General features: G+C 40.4%; 4 protein-coding genes across 7 annotated transcripts; 2 read left to right on the top strand and 2 right to left on the bottom strand.

Annotated features, from left to right (window-relative positions):
* The first annotated feature begins 486 nt into the window (after positions 1–486).
* Positions 487–1,959, top strand: LOC111595589 (evolutionarily conserved signaling intermediate in Toll pathway, mitochondrial). Its single transcript, XM_023309403.2, has one exon. It carries the CDS (start codon positions 591–593, stop codon positions 1,845–1,847), a length of 1,257 nt encoding a protein of 418 aa, XP_023165171.2. The 5' UTR covers positions 487–590; the 3' UTR covers positions 1,848–1,959.
* A 77-nt stretch (positions 1,960–2,036) lies between these two features.
* Positions 2,037–5,682, bottom strand: LOC111595565 (GTP-binding protein 2). 4 transcript variants are annotated; one of them, XM_023309365.2, is made up of 4 exons: positions 5,354–5,682; positions 3,545–4,225; positions 2,616–3,490; positions 2,037–2,543 (listed from the first exon to the last, which is right to left on the bottom strand). In XM_023309365.2, exons 2-4 carry the CDS (start codon positions 4,209–4,211, stop codon positions 2,268–2,270), a joined length of 1,818 nt encoding a protein of 605 aa, XP_023165133.1. In that variant the 5' UTR covers positions 4,212–4,225; positions 5,354–5,682; the 3' UTR covers positions 2,037–2,267. The 4 variants fall into 4 exon arrangements, with proteins under 4 accessions (XP_023165133.1, XP_023165158.1, XP_023165151.1 ...); XM_023309390.2 differs by lacking the exon at positions 5,354–5,682 and adding an exon at positions 4,821–4,928; XM_023309383.2 differs by lacking the exon at positions 5,354–5,682 and adding an exon at positions 4,504–4,590.
* Positions 5,683–6,077: 395 nt separating this feature from the next.
* On the top strand, positions 6,078–7,982 carry LOC111595556 (guanine deaminase). Its single transcript, XM_023309353.2, has 5 exons — positions 6,078–6,224; positions 6,279–6,539; positions 6,761–6,915; positions 6,976–7,249; positions 7,306–7,982. The coding sequence occupies exons 1-5, from the start codon at positions 6,129–6,131 to the stop codon at positions 7,858–7,860; spliced, it is 1,341 nt and encodes a 446-aa protein (XP_023165121.2). The 5' UTR covers positions 6,078–6,128; the 3' UTR covers positions 7,861–7,982.
* Positions 7,983–8,156: 174 nt separating this feature from the next.
* LOC111595672 (cyclin-G-associated kinase) lies at positions 8,157–13,725 on the bottom strand. The gene is made up of 9 exons (XM_023309501.2): positions 13,250–13,725; positions 12,523–12,753; positions 12,323–12,462; positions 11,077–12,075; positions 10,609–11,018; positions 10,159–10,541; positions 9,079–10,094; positions 8,863–9,024; positions 8,157–8,807 (listed from the first exon to the last, which is right to left on the bottom strand). The coding sequence occupies exons 1-9, from the start codon at positions 13,440–13,442 to the stop codon at positions 8,697–8,699; spliced, it is 3,645 nt and encodes a 1,214-aa protein (XP_023165269.2). The 5' UTR covers positions 13,443–13,725; the 3' UTR covers positions 8,157–8,696.
* Between the last annotated feature and the right edge of the window lie 646 nt (positions 13,726–14,371).

The following is a 14,371-nucleotide window of genomic DNA, read 5'->3' as shown; positions in this document are numbered from 1 at the left end:
TTTATTATCCCTGAAACATGAGCAGCTGGTGAATAAATATTTAACATCATCCAGTCTAATATGCGGGCTAATGACTTTCTGTCGTTTATGTTTAATTCGAGCTCAGCGTATTCATGAGTGATCTATGAGGGCGGATCCAAGCGTTCGTCGATTATCGATTGATTATTAAGTTTAAATCGCGAAATTACATATTTGATGAAGGAAATGAGTAAAGTAGCTAATATTATATGTCTTTAATTAGTTTATCACTAATTTTAGTCACTTTTCTTTTTAAACAGGGTAAGATTGATCAAAATATATGATATTGAAATATTTGCATTGCTCTAAAGATCAATTTTAATTGTTTTGAGACACATGCAAATAAATAATTTTTTATAGGGTATATTTTTCTATTTAAATTGTGGTTGTCAGCGCATTCAAACACAACACAATTTCTTCGATTACTTTATATCGTCTTGCTTACATTTCATATCGATAGTTGGTTTCGATATCCACAGGTCATCAGATGTGAACAGTGCTGTAAAATGCATTTGTTGTTGTTTTATAATCGTTCAGCTTAGTTTTATAAAATAGATTTATTTTTAATAAAAATGATGCGAAAATTTCATTGCATACTGCGATTCAACAGCACAATTACTCAAAGCAGTTATAGGCAGCAGGCGTCAACGCTTTTCTGCAGAAACTACGTCACGGATGAAGCGAACGAAAATCATAAAAATAAAAACTCCAATTCAAAACGTGCAGGTGCTGCCGGCTCGTCCAAGAACCTGCCCAGCATACGAAATCCATTCGCAGCGGCTCATGAAAAGACCAAAAACTCCTATTTAACAATGGTGCAAATATTCGAGGAACGCGATGTTCACCGGCGGAACCATGTGGAGTTTATTTATGCCGCATTGAAACATATGCCTGACTTCGGTGTTGAACACGATCTGGAAGTCTACAAGGCGTTGATAAATGTTATGCCCAAGGGAAAATTCATACCAACCAATCTATTTCAGGCTGAGTTCATGCACTATCCGAAACAGCAGCAATGTATTATTGATTTGCTCGAGCAAATGGAGGATTACGGCGTTATGCCAGACTACGAAATGGAGGCTATGCTATTAAATGTGTTCGGCAATAAGGGACATCCGTTACGCAAGTACTGGCGCATGATGTACTGGATGCCCAAATTTAAAAATCTGTCACCATGGCCGCTACCTGATCCTGTGCCCGATGATACTTTAGAAATTGCCAAGCTGGCTCTAGAGCGCATGTGCACGGTAGATTTACGATCAAAAATTGATGTTTTTCAGACAAATGAAATCAAAGACTCGCTGGATGACACATGGATTGTGAGTGGCATGAGCCCAGAGCAGTCGAAGCTGTTACGTGAGCATTCCCGACAGAAAGCGCTCTTTATTGAGGGCCCTTTTAACATATGGATACGAAATCGACGAATAAATTATTTTACACTACGAGCCGATGCTGACACAGAGTTTCTGGCGCAGTTGGACGAACGGCAGGTGGATGAAGACGACGTGACACAGATTGGTGTGCCGTTTTTTGGACGTGCGCCACCACGTCGGCACAACCAGTTGGGCAAACTGCGATCAGTACACCAGCAAGATGATGGAACTATATTCGCAATCTGCGCCACGGGCACCTCCACAAAGGACTCGCTGCTCTCATGGATTCGGCTACTAGAGGCACATGGCAATACAACACTGGGTGAAATACCCGTACTCTTTAGATTTACATCTACAGTACCCGCCAAGGCCGAGGAAATCGAGGGCCCTTCCAACCTACCAGCGCACTACAGTGATACTAGTAGCAATAAGGAGCATCCGGGCAGTAGATCGTAGTGAGTTTATTAAAATAAATTAAAATTGTTGAGAAATTGTTTTGTGGAGTATATTATTATCTATGTTTTATTAAGTTGCAAGGGTGAAATTAAAATTCGTACATGGTTTTCAATTTGATATTGCATTATATATAATATATATACTGGAGAAGTTGAGCTTAAAAGAAAAATCACAGAACTCAAACTAAATGTAAAGAAGATCTGCTACAATTTCTGCATATTCAGTTTTGTACATATGCTAATCGAAATTTCTAAACTCTAATTGTAAGTAATATGTACATGTCTCTATATGTAATCCGTGTTGAGATATATTGATAAGCTTTAATAAGTATTAATCTGTTCACTGTCCAAATGCAGAGCCGATTCGCGCATCTATTTTTCAAATAGAAGAAATCTCATTTGCTCCGCCGCAGGCTTGCATCTACTTCGTACGTGTCTTGTTAACGGGAAATACCTGGGTAACAACACCTATGCCCTTGCTGGACATTCCCTCGCGGAATAGTATACGCATACCAGGTCGTACATACTCAGGGTGTCCAACGAACTCAAACATGACAGAGGCGGAGTCATTGGTACCCAGTTTCTCACCACCCATGATACCACGTATAACCGCCGTCTGACGTATGCTCCCAATATGAACCGTTGTCTGAAAGCCTACATAGATGGCGGTGGCATGGAAGAGTACAGAGACCTTGGCCTGGAATGTTAAATAAGTTGTAATTTAGTTGTCTGTAAAAGTTTAAGTGTTCAGTTTTAGTGCACAACTTACTTGAAAGAAGTAAGTGCCATAGGGCTCGTCAATGTTTCCTGAATCACCCAACAGAACCATTCCACTGCGTAGCGGTGGCAGCTCCTGAGTTGGCGTAAACGATAACGATGCACTTTGGCCAGCTCGCACCACTCGACATGGAGCCTTGTTGCGATGTATGGTGTGCACGGTAACTGCATGGAAGCTTCCATTCGGTAGTGGTCCAATTTTCATGGGCATATTTTCTGTGAGGACTCCCTGTACCAACAGGCCTCCCACAACGGAACCTACGTCGGTAACTCGGAAAATTTCATCGATTTGGAACTCGCATGGCTCCAGTTCCAGTCGATCTTTTTCGGCATTGCTGATGCCTGGCGAAAGCACGTAGAGAAACTTGGTGACCAGATTGAGTCCAGTTCCAGTCACATTTGAGACGCAAAATATGGGCACAATATTCTCAGATACCTGATTCGAGCCTGCTGATATGGCCTCATCGGTATTGGTGATAATAAACGGCACTTTGCGGCAGCCAATATTTGTGAGCAGCGTGCGCAGCTCTTGTAGCGTGGCATCTGGCGATGTAATATCCGTTTTGGTAATCAATATAAAGAATGGCATATCCAGCGCACGCACAATGGCCAAATGCTCCTCGGTGGTGTCATTGCATCCGCTGCCAGCGGACACCACAAGCATCGCATAGTGAGGCGAATAGCCGCTCAGAGCTTGGACTGTTGTGCGCATGTAGCGACGGTGACCTGCCAGGTCCATGAAAGTAACCAGCTTTGTTGAACTATCGCTTATCTCCTCAGCAGTCATCATTTCATTGTACTTGTAGTTAACCACATTTCCCAATGCATCGAAACCAAGAGTTTCATGCGAAATGCAGGAGGTCCGACCTGAAAATAGCCTCCAATTAGATACTGAAAATAGTAGTTAATTTCACTTATTACCCGACTGAATCTCGTGCATGTGACGAAACATGTTTAGGCGCGCACGTCCATGACCATTGTCCAGTTCGTCTTGTGTGAGCACGCCCAACAGAGTGGATTTGCCTGCATCGGCGCCACCTAAAACGGCGACGCGCACTTCAATGTTGTGCTGATCATCGGGGATCTTGCGTACCAGTACTTCGGCAACAGAACGCCGCATGTCAACTGTCTTACGTCGCAGCACGGATGTGCTAGCGCCCAAGTGATGAGCCATATGCTTGAGCGTGGTAAGAGATGCATTCATATCCTTATCGCTAAGGCCCTGCAGGTGGCCCGCATCAGAGACACCGATCTCATAGATGGCCTCACCTTGACCTTCACGTAGACGCCATTTCATTTGAGTGACCAAGTGTTCAAATCGTTGCTTTGACGGATTTACCAATTTGAGCTTATACTCTACATTGCCCAGCTGCGGCTCCGGAGGTAGGACTCCCTGCTCAAAGTCAAAGATTAGATTGCTTTTAACATTGCTTGTAGTGTTGTTGTTGTTGCTACTGTTGTTGCTCTCATTGACATTTCCATCCACCTCATATTCGCTGCTGCCGCTGCTGTTGCCATTTAGCTCGTGCTCCTCGTCGAAGCCATCGTCTGGCTGATTCGGATCGAATAGGCTTAAAAACGACTCCATATTGTGGCAGCTAACTATGAAAGAGCGGAGAACAAAGGAACGATCACATCATAATATATGTTAAACTTTTTGGCCAAGTGCGCCATTGAGCGTATACATTATATTTTTGGCTTGGCCTCTTTCGCTTGCAGCGACCTTGAAACGCTTGTTTATGTTTGGTACGCCATTGCATACATACATACATACATACTCATATACAAGCACGTCTTTCTTTTCCTACTTACACACGCAAAGCCCTATGCTTATTTAATATTCTTACCAAACGTAAATATACAACTTTTATATTAAGCACCTGGTTTAACTAAATCAGAACGTCTTAGTCCGAGTTCGACTCGATGGGCTATGTGCGCCGAATATGTCACTGCCACGAAAAAATCGATTTTTGGGACGCTGGCGCTTTGGCCCAGTCGTTTTACAAACACATGTACTACGTATGCATGTGTCTAAACACACGCACATGCTCATGCATACACATACATATGTATTTTACTTGGCTAACTTGCTCTTGGGTGCGCTTCGTATCTGGTATGAATGTGCTTTTCGTTTTCAGCTGAATTTCGATTTTGTTTATAACTTGTTCTGCTTTGTGGCAATCACACGTACACAAACCTCGAAAAGCTTTCTGTTTCCTGTTCTCTACATTGGAGCATATTCACAATTCTTTATCTTTTGTTTTCGTGTGTTTTACTTTTCGTAACAGTAAATTGTGTAGCGCACACGACACTCAGTTAAGCTTGCACTACTCATTATTGGCTTCTGTCTTTTGCTTTTGCTTTTCGCATTTTGACGTCGTTGGCGCTGCTTCTTGGCTTTCTATACAACTCGCGATTTTTATATTTGTTTTGATCAGCTGTCCCATCTGATGAAATTGAAATAACTTATTTGCACTTCTAGCTTAATTATTATCTCTTATTATTTTATTTCAGAGAAAGCTTTCGATAAGAATTACGTGTTTATGTGTTAAGTACGTGTCAATTGTATATAACTTATCAATTACAAATGTCTCACATTTTTAAAATAGATGTATTCATTTACAGTTTAACATAAGAAAATATACTTGTATTTATCCTATTAATCAGGCCTCACTTTAGTCGAACAATTGTAGATTACAGGTGCATATGCGCATATATCATCATACTTACATTTCACAATAGATGTTAAGTCGCTTTGAGTTAAACCTGTTTATCCAATGTTATGCCCGCGATCTTTTGTGCAATTTATGTTGAGTAATAATGCACCTGGATTGCGTGAGACGCTTTTGACTTGGTGTTGCTCAGTTAAATGAAACAGATATTGACGAGCTTATCGCCATTGGACAGTGTGAACTAATAATTTGGAAATTTAGAGCCAAGAGACATTATAAACACAAACACTTATAATTTTTTACATTACATTGTTTGTAAATAAAGTTCAACCAGACTGTGCAAGTATGTAAATGAATATAAGATACTAAGCGTATTCCCTCTTGTCACATAGTTTTATTCAGCTCAAACTTATCGATAACAAGTCAGCTGTTTCTTAAAAACCAAAACAACAGCAACAAAGTGACCAGCTTGTTGTCAGAAAAAATTGTTTACTTTACTATACAGTTGAATGGAAAACAGCTTCAGTTAAAAATTGTTTGAATTAATTATGCTTAGAGCATAAATGAGTTCTATAGTTCATATATTCAAGTACTAAATGTGCGTTTGCAAAACATACTGTATATGTATTGAAAATGACGTAACTGAAATCTAGATTTTTTGAAATAATTTGTACCGCCAAATTATATTGTCATTTACCAACACCGCATGCTGGTGGCGCTGCCAACCGATTCAATTGTGGAAAGCATACTGATAATAATTTGAATACTTGTTCATCAAGCATTTCCATTTAGTTTTGGATCGTCGTCAGCCTAGAAGCACGTTGATTACAAACATGCCTACCGTATACCGCGGAACAATCGTGCACACGAAATCTTTAAATGAATTTGAGTCGTTTAATGAAGGCTTTCTAGCTGTAGAAAATGGAAAGGTATACATATTGGACATTAAATCAATTTAATATAAATCTAATGATCTCAATTAGATAATTGGCATTGGCAATGACTTTAACAATTGGTTGTCCAGCTCAAAGATTGATAGGGACTCGTTTACCGAAGTGAGGTTGTCCAAGTTCCAATTTCTCTCTCCGGGATTTTGCGACGGTCATATTCATGCTCCGCAATATGCGCAAATTGGCCTGGGAATGAGTGTTCCGTTGTTGGATTGGTTAAACGCGTATACGTTTCCAACTGAAGCGAAATATGTTGACAAAGAATTTGCGCTGCAGATCTATAGGAATGTTGTTGTAAGTATAACTGTAATTCAGAATGATTATTAATAGTTTATATTCCTTATCAGCCTTTCATCACATTGCTTAACTTTCGTACACACACATACGCACATACAGTTAAATAAGTTGCTGACCGATCACTAGCGATCGGTTTCATTCTCAAACACGCACACACAAGCTCACTGCATATACATGTGGGGGCTTGTTACACTAGCTGATAACTTGATACTCTTTAGAAAGCGACCCTGCGTTGTGGCACCACTTTGGCCTCCTATTTCGCTACCAATGATTTGGGATCGACACTGATCTTAGCTGAGGAAGCGGCACGTCAAGGTCAGCGCGCTCTGATTGGCAAGGTCTGCTCAAATTGCAACAGTCCAGACTTCTATGTGTGAGTATGAAGTTCGACGATTATTTGATCATAAATAATTAATTATTATGTGTTATTCAGAGAAACGACAGACGAATCGGTTGACGGAACGCAAGCATTTGTTACGGCAATACGCAAACTGAACAATCCCCTTGTGCTGCCCACAATAACCCCACGATTTGCGCTGAGCTGCAGCAAAGATCTACTGCAAAAACTGGGTGACATAGCCAAACAAAATGATTTGCATGTGCAGAGTCATATTAGTGAGAATTTGGATGAGATAGAGGCGGTAAAGCAGATCTTTAACACTAGCTATGCGAGTGCTTATGATGATGCAGGACTTTTAACCAAAAAGGTTTGTTGAATTCAAACCCAAGCCTCAGATGGAACTAATACGCATTTCCAATGCAGACTGTCATGGCCCATGGAGTGCATTTGCAGGATGACGAGATTGCTTTGCTTAACCAGCGTGGAACTGCCATTATTCATTGCCCTGCATCCAATACCAATTTAAATTCGGGCATCTGCGATGTACAACGCCTAATTAAGGCTGGACTAACAGTGGGCCTAGGAACGGATGTGTCCGGAGGTAATTCTGTATCTGTTCTAACTGCCATTAAGCGTGCAATAGATGTCTCCAAACATCTTGCCTTCTTTAAGAAGCAAGACATTTTGGGCACGGGGAAAGCTCAAAATCCAGATAACGACTACCAGCAATTGTCGTACAAACAGGCTTATTATTTAGCTACCTTGGGTGGGGCTAAAGCATTGGCTCTGGATCATATAACCGGTAACTTTTCCGTTGGTAAGGATTTCGATGCCTTGCTCGTGGACGTTAGTGTGCTGGAGAAACCACATCGTGCCTTTACTGTCGACGAGCTCTTGGAGAAGTTCATTTTTACTGGCGATGACCGCAATATAAAAGCTGTATTTGTGGCGGGCAATCTTGTTAAAGGCTCAATATAAAATAATAATCAAATAAGAATTCTATGATTGCTAACAATAGCTCTTCGCAGAGAAATGCATATAGAATTTATTACGTTTTTATGTATATTCATGGGTCTAATTTAAATGCTGAAAATAAAGAGTTGCTATGGATTAATAATAAATCAAGCATTTTACATTCTATTCTATTTAGTACAGTGTGGATTGCTTAACCACACACATTATTTAATTTTTACAAACAGTTGTAAATGTACTTGGGGATTTATATATATATATATATATATATATATACCTATGTATATAGTTAATTAGATCAGCGTATTTCATTTTCATAATTGCATAGGCGTGTATCATAATCACATATTAGGCTGGGACCAGGTCAGTTTGTTTTTAACGCCAATAATACATAATTGAGCTTTTGATGTATTGAGTATATATAGAATAGTTTGTTTCACAAATTATAGCTCTATAATGTACAGTTATAATTGCTTTAAGGATTATATGCTGCCTTAACTGCACACTCTTAATTCAAATTTATAAAATAATCATTTTCTTCTCTTGTTTTTGCTCGTACACAATGTTGTTCTTGTGTATTTGTGGGAATGTGGATGGGCACCTTAGATTTAGTTACAAAATTAAGTAAATTGTCCATAAATATTTTAGAATTTCAAATCGGGTTCATTTTGGGCTAACTAAAATGTGTATACCTTATATGGGATACACAAATACTTTCACTTTACACATTAAAGCTTACACTCTTACATGGCTTTAAGCTAGGTTTAGCTAATAGAAGGATTGTTAAAACTATTTCTGTATATATATATTATTATATACTTATAATAGTTTTAGGACACATTTTAAGCATTGAACATGTTTTGCTGTGTGGCATCGTTCTCAAAATCCGTCCAAGCATTATTTAATTCAATAAAAATCAACTTGGCGATTTCCTCGTGCTCCGTTCCATTATGCTGTAAATGTTATATTAAAAATAAAAACCTTTTAATAATAAGTGCATGAGCTTACTTTATCTGGATGCACAGCTAAACAAGCCCGTCGATAGGCCTTTTTTACCTCTGCCGGAGTAACCATGGTGGACATTTCACAACGTTGCCATTTAGCATTCTCCCAGAGCACCATATGCATGGAGCAGAGCAGGGCACGTATATTGTTCTTCTTGCCGTCGGTCTGTAGTTACAATACTATTACAGATAATGCTGAGCTATAAATAATTAAGCTTACCCATTCCATAATGCGCACTTTCTTGGGATCCATATCTTTCACCAACTCTTCTTTACGCATGTCATTTATGGATCGCGGGCCCTGATGCATTTTGCTACCAAACGAGTAGCCCTGTTGTCCCAGAATATCTGCAAAAATATCTGAGTTCTTGGGTCCCCCACTAGCGCCTGGTTGTTGCGATGTCTTCTGTGCATCGAAGTGTGTCCGGCTATAGTCGGGACGCGACTGTGAAGCCTGTGGTTGCGGATGCGGCTGCGGTGGTGTCTTCACAAACGGTTGCTGTGCCTGTTGTTGAGGCTTAGCTTGTGGCTGAGGTTGGGTGTGTGTCTGTGGTGGACTAGGCGCTGATTTGTGCGTCGGACTGGAAAATTGTGTAGGCTGTGGACTATGACCAACGGGCGTGCTGCCCGCCGACTTAGCGCCAAGCGTGCTTCGATTAAAGTTTATATTTAGATCTGAAGCCAGATTGGCTATGTCGGCAAATGGATCTATTGGTTTCTGAGGTTGCGTAGGAGATGGTTCCTTTCTGGGTGCAGCTGGCGTTGTGACGAAGGTCGGTACCGTACTCATGAAAGGTGGCAGGTTACTGCTGGTTGCTGGTTTTAGATTGGTAGTGCCGATCCCGCTGTTTTGCTCCATAGACCCAAATATGTCAAAAAGATCAGCATTGATTTGGGGTTGTTGTGCAGACTGCGGCAGCGTTGGCGGTGGCAACACATCTGGAACGGGGGCCGATCCAATGCCCGTGGAATCATCATCTCCAAAGGCACCTAACAGGTCGAAGCTAGCATCCGAGCTGGGCATGGCACTAGCTAGTGGATCAGCAGCAGCTGCTGCAGCGCCTGTACTAGGTTGTTGATTCAGATTGAGCAAATCGATAGGTGGCGAGGGATCTGGCATTGCTGTGGGTGTATCATGAGCGATTTCAGTGACATCGGGCAGCACCAAGGGTGAGCTCGACCGTTCCGGCTTTTTAACAAACGGTGGCGATGAGGCTTGTTTACTAGGCTTGGTTACTGCAATCAAAGCACATTTATCAACATTAGTAATTTATCTCAACTAAATCTACCGAAGGCTTACCAAAATTATCCAGCATCTCGACATACTCTAAATCGGAACTAAATAAATTTTGTGCAGTACGTTTTGACTTGGCTGGTAGCCATGGTGGCTTGTGGCTGGGCGGAGTTTCCGTGTCCGTTACGCTTAACGAGAGCGACACGCAAAAGTGGGGCGGCACTTGCTCCGGATCAGGCAGATCATCGAGATCATGCGCGTTAAATGTGATGAGTGTCTCTGGCTCGGGCACAAAGCCAGTATTAATTTGAAATTGACAAATCTTGAGACCCTGTGGTCGCACCATGCCCTTTAAAGCATTGCGCGCATGGTACAATACAATAGTCAAATCCCCACAAACTGTTAAGTTAATTGGCAACACAATTTTACCAGGACCTGCTATATATAAGCTGAAAGAGGGTAAAATGAAAGTGACCTAATTATGAAAACTTATGTAAAGAAAGCTTTAAAATTTACCGCATTTTTTCGTAATCTTGCAGCGTAGTGAGAAGCAGCATCTCGTTGCAGTAAACCTCCATGTAAATGCGGCAGCCATCGCGAGCCTTAGTCATGCGCGGTACCGGCTGACAGCTGAGCGAAACCAGATTGATATTCTTGTAGTGCGGCAGAAGCGGTGTAGGGCGTAGAATATCACCAAAATAATAGAGATATCGAAACTCAGAGGCGCGCAAGTTAATTGTGTGGCGTTTCACAGCAAAGACCTGCACCGCATCTTCCGGTTCCTGTAGTAAATCTGCGTACATAAGCAGAGCGCATATAACAGTCGCCGCTGTACAGCCACCGGAGTCGCCCGTTTGCACAATGACAACAGATTTTGGATCTGCGTTGAGGAAGTTATACATATCCGCAGAAACAGTGAAGAGACCCTGTAATATAGCTGGGTTGTTAAACATGTTACGAGAATAGATATGTCTTCACACATACTTGAAGATTGGGCGCATGTGCTTGAGGACAACCATACACAGAGCCTGCTTCTACAGTGCGCACTGGTGGCGGTAGGCGAGGCACAGTCCGTGCTCCAAAATTATAAATGCTTATCTTTTGCGGTGCAAAACGACTTTCCAATGATAGGCGCACATCTTCAATATTGTTCGTTTTGTAGGTGGATTCAAAGCCATCTGAGGGGCAGGGCATCACCAGAATGCGCGATGTAATGTGACTAATGTCTAAATCGTTTCGTGCAATCGATTGCTGCATTGTTTGCATCACCTTAGTTGAAGTATCCTTTATGTTTTTCAACAATGTACCGGCACCGCCACGCAGTGAGGATAATAAGCTACCGCTAGCATGGTTGGACGTGGAGCTCGACCCAGCAGAGGCTGTTTGTGGCGTATTCACAGATGTTGTTGGCGTAGGCGTAGCCACGGGATTTGGATTGTCGCAATAAAATTCAGAATGGCTCGTTTCGGGCATACTCCTCTCTGGACTTTGGGCTGGCGATGTTTCTATGGGCATGCCACGCAGATCCAATGGTCCCTTCAGCGACCAATTGTTTGTCTCAGCTATGGCTGCCAATCGTTCCAGCACCATCGAAATGTCACACCGTTCTGCTGGGTTCACTTTAAAACAGCCTTTTATAATCTCACGAAAGCAATGATAACGTGAGTCCGGTGGCATAATATAGTTGGCATTGATGATACGCAGCTTTCCCCCATCTTCGTACGGATGCTTTTGATAGCACAGAAAATATAATATACAGCCAAGTGCCCATATATCCGCCTTCGGGCCAATTGGATAATTCGACCACGTATCCAGCATTTCGGGAGCACGATACATAGGTGTGGTCACCGTATTCAGTTGATCCTCAAGCATATTGCGCTGATGAGCGGTCCATTCAAATGTAGGCGCCAACAGCTCATTGGTGGCTGAGCCAAAGTCGCAAAGTTTGATTTGTTTATCATTGCCAATAAGGAAATTTTCAATCTAAAATTAAGACAGTTAAGAATTTAATTTGTTAACAAAATAATAAATACTCTCATCTTGATTGTCTATTAATTTAAATGCAGATATCATTGTTTAACACTTCACATTTTTACTACATACACACATTGAATTTTATTCTCGCTTGCTATAAATTATAGAAGTTACCCTTCATTCAATTTCACTGGATTCATTATTGTTCAATAATAATTATTAAGCTTCACATAAAGCATTGACAATTCCCAATTACCTTTATATCACGATGAGCTATGGGCGGCGATTGTGTATGCATGTGAGCAACGGCGCGTGCCATTTGATAGAATATGCGTAGGATAACAGGTGGATCAAGCGCTGAATTGTCTACCCTAAAACAGTCCACCAAAGAGCCACCTTTCGAAAGTATAATATATCAAATAGTGTTCTACGTGATCATTGGACGCCATCACTTACCCTTGCACAGTTCCGTTAGCAGCAAAAACTGTGCACCATGATGAGACGTAGGAGGAATGCAGCTGGTGCCAATGCAAGTGACAATGTTGCCATGTCCAGATAGTTGCTTATGGACGCTAATCTCATTGTTGATAGTTCGACAGGCCTGCTGATCAGCGGCGATCAAGCGCTTGAGGGCGTATTCTGTGCCATTTTTCACATCTTGTGCGACGTACACAAAAGCATACCCGCCTGCAAATAGAAGGGAAAATGTTGATAACAAATCACACTGATAAGCGGGGGCGTACAATTTCAGTAACGAATCAAACTCATTTATATAATTAAATATATATTATTTATGAATTCAAGTCAGAGAGTTGGTACTCTTTTGTTTCGATTGCGTGTGTGTGGTAAAGTGACTCATGGGTCAAGAGAACTGCTCAAGAACGTTTGAACTCTAATAACAACTTGAGCACCAATACTCATGCACAACTAGCATGACTCTTAGCGTACATCTCATACTCATTAACAAAGCAACAAGTTTTTCATTCTGTTTCAATGCGAAAATCAGAAAGCGGAAACGAAGAGCTCAGATGACGCTGTGGTGTCATTGTCGCCAGTTATAATTGCAATCAAAACATTTCTGAGGAAGACGTCTATATTTAATACTCTATTTCCTATTGATTTTTATGCCCTTGCATGGGGTTAAGTAATTGTTTTTATTTGTATTATCCCCAATTATTCAAACCTTCGGCTATAACACATTTTGTGCGCAGCTTCAGCCCAGCTATTTCCACGTATTGGCCAACGTAATCATTGTCCATGCTGCCACTGTTCACTGTGGTACTAGTGGAACCTCCTCCTCCATTGCCACCTGCATCGACCAAGCTGGATGTGGTGTTAAAGTAATTAAAGTTTAGGGATTTGAAGAAATCGCCCATATTACTCGACAATGGTACGTAATGTATTAAACTTTTTGATTGCTGCAACGCGAACTAATTTTAGAGATTTTGTTTATTTTAACCGAGCTTAAACATTTTCGCTGTGGACACAACAAAAATTGCTGCGTTGGTTTAGTATTTATTACTTCTGTTCTGGTATTTTTTTTGCTGACTTGGACGGACAAATATGGTCAGCTGTTGGCTTAACAGTGACCCAATTTAACATTTGCTGAGTAGATATTAATACCAGCTACATTATTACGGTCGTTACTTGATCTTAACCTAAAAAAGAGCACTTAATTTTAAATTTCTAAATTTAAATTTTATTAAATTGTGTTAAGCTATTCAACACTGATGGGAGAATTGTTGTACTTATTAACATAAGACGTCTGTTACTTCTGCAGAGCTTATAATAATAGTTAAATTCTGTAAAGTGGAGTAGTATGTAAAGTGTGGAGTAATTATGTTATGTAAAAATATGCATGTGTTTAAATTTTAATAATAATAATTCAATAATTAATTTTTTTAAGTTGAAGGAGAAGTAGCGTATGTTTGATAGCTTAGTTATAGTACAGTAAATATAGGAATTGTTTTTTGAAGATAATAATATAACATAATTACACTATGCTACATGTATCGTTTTTTGCAACAAGGCATTTTGATATTAAAGAAAATTTCAAGCTCGAAAATAATTCTAATTTCTTCAGTAATTAATAATTAAAGATAATTTTGGAGTATATATTGAAATTATGTTACCATAGATTAGAAATATCTCAAATGATTTTTTTATTATTGATTTTGTTTTAAAAAAAATTTTTCAAATATGAATGTAAATAATTTGCATATGAGCTCAGATGTCATTACCTTATAGATTTTAACAAATAATAACTACATTCAATGGCATTCGGTGCAATTATATTTATCCATTG

The sequence above is a fragment of the Drosophila hydei genome, unplaced genomic scaffold, assembly GCF_003285905.1.
Source record: "Drosophila hydei strain 15085-1641.00,03,60 unplaced genomic scaffold, DhydRS2 tig00000063-arrow-pilon, whole genome shotgun sequence".
Taxonomy (NCBI): Eukaryota; Metazoa; Arthropoda; class Insecta; order Diptera; family Drosophilidae; genus Drosophila; species Drosophila hydei.
Note: the sequence above shows the minus strand (reverse complement) of the source record. Positions and strands in the feature narration are given on the sequence as shown.